This window comes from Pyrgilauda ruficollis, unplaced genomic scaffold (genome assembly GCF_017590135.1).
Source record: "Pyrgilauda ruficollis isolate IOZ18807 unplaced genomic scaffold, ASM1759013v1 scaffold1222, whole genome shotgun sequence".
NCBI classification, from domain to species: domain Eukaryota; kingdom Metazoa; phylum Chordata; class Aves; order Passeriformes; family Passeridae; genus Pyrgilauda; species Pyrgilauda ruficollis.
The window spans coordinates 3,919-9,721 of NW_024510567.1; the positions used below are offsets into that span (position 1 = coordinate 3,919).

The window sequence follows — 5,803 nt, forward strand, 5'->3', positions numbered from 1 at the left end:
ATACCCCAAAAACTGCCCAAAGATACCCCAAAAACTGCCCAAAGATACCCCAAAACTGCCCCAAAAATGCCCCAAAAACTGCCCCAAAACACCCCAAAAACTGCCCAAAACTGCCCCAAAAACTGCCCAAAAATGCCCCAAAACTGCCCAAAAAACTGCCCAAAAAACTGCCCCAAAACAGCCCAAAAACTGCCCCAAAAATACCCCAAAAATTGCCCCAAAAAGATCCCAAAACTACTAAAAAATGCCAAAAAACCCCATGGAAAAACCCAAAAGGTCATGGGAGATTGGTCCTGGAGAACCTTCTGGAGATGGTCACCAGAGGTGCCATCTGGAGGGACATCCAGGAGGGCACGGGGGTGAGTGGACACGCAAAGCTTGGGGAGCCCCAAAAAGATCCCAAAACTCCTAAAAGATCCCAAAAAATACCCCAGAAATTCATGGGTTAAATGGTGCTGGAGAACCTTCTGGAGATGGTCACCAGAGGTGCCATCTGGAGGGACATCCAGGAGGGCACGGGGGTGAGTGGACACTCAAAGCTTGGGGAGCCCCAAAAAGATCCCAAAACTCCTAAAAGATCCCAAAAAAAACCCCAGGAATTCATGGGTTAAATGGTGCTGGAGAACCTTCTGGAGATGGTCACCAGAGGGACATCCAGGAGGGGACGGGGGTGAGTGGACACTGAAATCTTGGGGAGCCCCAAAAAGATCCCAAAACTACTAAAAAATGCCAAAAAACCCCATGGAAAAACCCAAAAGGTCATGGGAGAGTGGTCCTGGAGAACCTTCTGGAGATGGTCACCAGAGGGACGTCCAGGAGGGGATGGGGGTGAGTGGACACTGGAACCCCAAAAAGATCCCGAAACTCCTAACCTGTCCCTCACCTGTCCCCCTGTCCCCAGGAGAAGGCCGACCTGGGCGAGGTGAATTTCTCTCTCTGTTACCTGCCCACGGCCGGGCGCCTCACGGTCACCGTCATCCGCGCCTCCAACCTGCGCGCCATGGACCTCACCGGCTACTCAGGTGAGCCACGGGTGTGACAGGTGTGTCACAGGTGTGTCACAGGTGTGTCAGGTGTGGGGCAGGTGTGACAGGTGTGTCACAGGTGTGTCACAGGTGTGACAGGTGTGACAGGTGTGTCACAGGGGGATAAAGGACCATGGACCTCACTGGTTGCTCAGGTGAGTCACGGGTGTGACAGGTGTGTCACAGGTGTGACAGGTGTGTCATAGGTGTGACAGGTGTGGGACAGGTGTGTCACAGGTGGGATGAGTGTGTCACAGGTGTGCTCAGGTGTGACAGGTGTGTCACAGGTGTGGGACAGGTGTGTCAGGTGTGTCACGGGGGGATACAGGGCCATGGACCTCACCGGCTACTCAGGTAAACCCAAAAATTCATGGGGTAAGTGGTGCTGGAGGAACTTCTGGAGATGGTCACCAGAGGGACATCCAGGAGGGCACGGGAGTGAGTGGACACTGGAACCCCAAAAAGATCCCAAAACTACTAAAAGATGCCAAAAAAACCCCATGGAAAACCCAAAAATTCATGGGGTNCAGGTGTGTCACAGGTGTGACAGGTGTGTCATAGGTGTGACAGGTGTGGGACAGGTGTGTCACAGGTGTGTCACAGGTGTGTCACAGGTGTGGGACAGGTGTGGGACAGGTGTGGGACAGGTGTGTCACAGGTGTGTCACAGGGGGACACGAGACCATGGACCTCACCGGCTACTCAGGTGAGCCACGGGTGGGATAGGTGTGTCACAGGTGTGCTCAGGTGTGTGACAGATGTGGGACAGGTGTGACAGGTGTGTGACAGGTGTACCACAGGTGTGTCACAGGTGTGCTCAGGTAGGACAGGTGTGCTCAGGTGTGTCACAGGTGTGCTCAGGTGTGCTCAGGTGTGTCACAGGTGTGTGACAGGTGTGTCACAGGTGTGTCACAGGTGTTATTTTATCTATAAGTCCATGGGGACTGTGGGGTGCTGTGGGATCCATGGGGTTCCATGGGGTTCAGTGCGTTATTTTGGGGTGCTTTGGGGTCCTGTGACTTATTATGGGGTGCTTTGGGGTCTGTGAAGTCCTGTGGGTTATTTTGAGGTGCTTTGGGATTCCATGGGTTATTATGGGGTGCTATGGGGACTATTTTGGGGTGCGGTGGGGTTCCATGGGGTTCAGTGGGATATTATGGGGTGCTGTGGTGTCTATGGGGTGCTGTGAGTTATTTTGGGGTGCTTTGGGGTTCCATGGGGTCTGTGGGGCCCGCAGACCCCTACGTGAAGGCCTCGCTGATGGCCGAGGGCCGGCGGCTGAAGAAGCGCAAGACGTCCATCAAGAAGAACACGCTGAACCCCAACTACAACGAGGCGCTGGTCTTCGACGTGCCCCACGAGAGCGTGCACCACGTCAGCCTCACCATCGCCGTCGTCGACTACGACTGGTGCGCGCTGGGAGGGGCCTGCAGGGGTTCTGGGGTCATTTTGGGGGGTTTTGGGGCGATTTTGGGGCGTTTCGGGTCATCCCGGAGCAATGGGAAACCCCATGGTTGACGTTCTCATGGAGGACGTCAACATCATCATCATTGTTGGGTTCAACTGGTTTGTACTGGGAGGATCCTGGGAGGTCTTTGGAGGGAATTTTGGGGTCTTGGAGTGGTTTTGGGGTGATTTTGGTGGGTTTTGGGGAGTTTGGGGTCATCCCGGAGCAATGGGAAGCTCCTTGGTTGACGTCCACCATGAGAACGTCAACGTCGTTATAGTTGGGTCCAACTGGTTTGTACTGGGAGGATCCTGGATGGAGTTTGGGGGGTCTTTGGGGGTATCTTGGGGTCTTTGAGGTGATTTTGGGCGATTTTGGGGCGTTTCGGGTCATCCTGGAGCAATGGGACGCCCCTTGGTTGACGTCCACCATGAGAACGTCAACATCATCATCATTGTTGGGTTCAACTGGTTTGTACTGGGAGGGCTCCTGGGGGGTCTTTGGAGGGAATTTTGGGGTCTTGGACGGGTCTTGGAGTGGTTTTGGGGTGATTTTGGGGGGTTTTGGGGTGTTTCGGGATCATCCCGGAGCAATGGGAAGCTCCTTGGTTGGCATCCACCATGAGAGCGTCAACGTCGTTATCATTGTTGGGTTCAACTGGTTTGTATTGGGAGGATCCTAGATGGAGTTTGGGGGGTCTTTGGGGGTATCTTGGGGTCTGTGAGGGGATTTTGGGGGGTTTTGGGGCTTTTGGGGTCACCCCGGAGCAATGGGATGCTCCTTAGTTGACGTCCTCCATGAGAACGTCAACATCATCATCATTGTTGGGTCCAACTGGTTTGTACTGGGAGGATCCTGGGGGCTCTTTGGAGGGAATTTTGGGGTCTTGGAGGGGTCCTGAGGAGGTTTTGGGGGAATTTTGGGGTGTTTGGGGTCATCCCAGAGCAATGGGAGGATCCTTGATTGACGTCCACCATGAGAGCGTCAACATCGTCATCGTTATTGGGTCCAACTGGTTTGTACTGGGAGGATCCTGGGGGGTCTTTGGAGGGAATTTTGGGGTCTTGGAGGGGTCCTGAGGAGGTTTTGGGGGAATTTTGGGGTGTTTGGGGTCATCCCAGAGCAATGGGAGGATCCTTGATTGACGTCCACCATGAGAGCGTCAACATCGTCATCGTTATTGGGTCCAACTGGTTTGTACTGGGAGGATCCTGGGGGGTCTTTGGAGGGAATTTTGGGGTCTTGGAGGGGTCCTGAGGAGGTTTTGGGGGAATTTTGGGGTGTTTGGGGTCATCCCAGAGCAATGGGAGGATCCTTGATTGACGTCCACCATGAGAGCGTCAACATCGTCATCGTTATTGGGTCCAACTGGTTTGTACTGGGAGGATCCTGGGGGGTCTTTGGAGGGAATTTTGGGGTCTTGGAGGGGTCCTGAGGAGGTTTTGGGGGAATTTTGGGGTGTTTGGGGTCATCCCAGAGCAATGGGAGGATCCTTGATTGACGTCCACCATGAGAGCGTCAACATCGTCATCGTTATTGGGTCCAACTGGTTTGTACTGGGAGGATCCTGGGGGGTCTTTGGGGGGAATTTTGGGGTCTTGGAGTGATTTTGGGGTGGTTTTGGGGGGTTTTGGGGCTTTTGGGGTCACCCCGGAGCAATGGGATGCTCCTTAGTTGATGTCCTCCATGAGAACGTCAACATCGTCATCATGGTTGGGTCCAACTGGTTTGTACTGGGAGGATCCTGGGGGGTCTTTGGAGGGAATTTTGGGGTCTTGGAGGGGTCCTGAGGAGGTTTTGGGGGAATTTGGGGCGTTTGTGGTCATCCCGGAGCGATGGGACGCCCCTTGATTGACGTCCACCATGAGAGCGTCAACATCGTCATCGTTATTGGGTCCAACTGGTTTGTACTGGGAGGATCCTGGGGGGTCTTTGGAGGGAATTTTGGGGTCTTGGAGGGTCCTGGAGGGGTTTTGGGGCCATTTTTGGGGGATTTTGGGTATTTGGGATCATCCCGGAGCAATGGTTGACATTGGTTGACGTCCTCCATGAGAGCGTCAACGTCGTCACCATCGTTGGGTCCAACTGGTTTGTACTGGGAGGCACTGGGGGGTCTTTGGAGGGAATTTTGGGGCGATTTTGGGGGATTTTGAAGGATTTTGGGGTGTTTGGGGTCAGCCTGGAGGAATGGTTGAGGTGATTGTGCAGGGAAACCAACGGGGCCGGATTTGGGGTCGTTTTGGGGGATTTTGGGGTCCTGCAGAATGGGGGATTCTTTGGGGTGTTTTGGGGTGGATTTTTTGGGGTGTTTTAAGGGGGATTTGGGGTTTTTTTGGGGTGCCCCTGACCCCCGTGACCGCCCCATAGCATCGGGCACAACGAGGCAATCGGGCATGGGCAGGGAAACCAACGGGGCCAGATTTGGGGTTGGTTTGGGGGATTTTGGGGTCGTTTTGGCGGATTTTGGTGTCCTTCAAGCCAGGGATTTTTTGGGGTGTTTTGGGGGGGGATTTTGGGTTTTTTTGGGGTGCCCCTGACCCCCGTGACCCCCCGACAGCATCGGGCACAACGAGGTGATCGGGCTGTGCCAGGTGGGTAACGATATCAACTTTTGAGAGATTTTGGGGTCGTTTTGGCGGATTTTGGGGTCCTGCAGAATGGGGGATTTTTGGGGTGTTTTGAGGGGGATTTTGGGGTTTTTTGGGGTGCCCCTGACCCCCGTGACCCCCCGACAGCATCGGGCACAACGAGGTGATCGGGCTGTGCCAGGTGGGTAACGATATCAACTTTTGAGAGATTTTGGGGTCGTTTTGGCGGATTTTGGGGTCCTGCAGAATGGGGGATTTTTGGGGTGTTTTGAGGGGGATTTTGGGGTTTTTTGGGGTGCCCCTGACCCCCGTGACCCCCCGACAGCATCGGGCACAACGAGGTGATCGGGCTGTGCCAGGTGGGTAACGATATCAACTTTTGAGAGATTTTGGGGTCGTTTTGGGGGATTTTTGGGTCCTGCAGAAGGGGGGATTTTTGGGGTGTTTTGAGGGGGATTTTGGGGTTTTTTGGGGTGCCCCTGACCCCCGTGACCCCCCGACAGCATCGGGCACAACGAGGTGATCGGGCTGTGCCAGGTGGGTAACGATATCAACTTTTGAGAGATTTTGGGGTCGTTTTGGGGGATTTTGGGGTCCTGCAGAATGGGGGATTTTTGGGAGATTTTGGTGTCCTTCAAGCCAGGGATTTTTTGGGGTGTTTTAAGGGGGATTTTGGGGTTTTTTTGGGGTGCCCCTGACCCCCGTGACCCCCCGACAGCATCGGGCACAACGAGGCAATCGGGC

The 5,803-nt window shown here is 54.4% G+C and overlaps 1 protein-coding gene across 1 annotated transcript in view; it reads left to right on the plus strand.

The window, feature by feature from the left end:
- The window catches only part of LOC121365877 (synaptotagmin-3-like), a gene marked incomplete at its 5' end in the record, with an annotated part of 6,708 nt that extends 1,622 nt beyond the window's left edge, over positions 1–5,086 (plus strand). Inside the window, 3 exons of the mRNA XM_041490416.1 lie at positions 902–1,022; positions 2,262–2,433; positions 5,029–5,086. Of these exons, the coding sequence (XP_041346350.1) occupies positions 902–1,022; positions 2,262–2,433; positions 5,029–5,086 (351 nt within the window). The remainder of the gene's footprint in view (positions 1–901; positions 1,023–2,261; positions 2,434–5,028) is intronic.
- Positions 5,087–5,803: the final 717 nt, after the last annotated feature.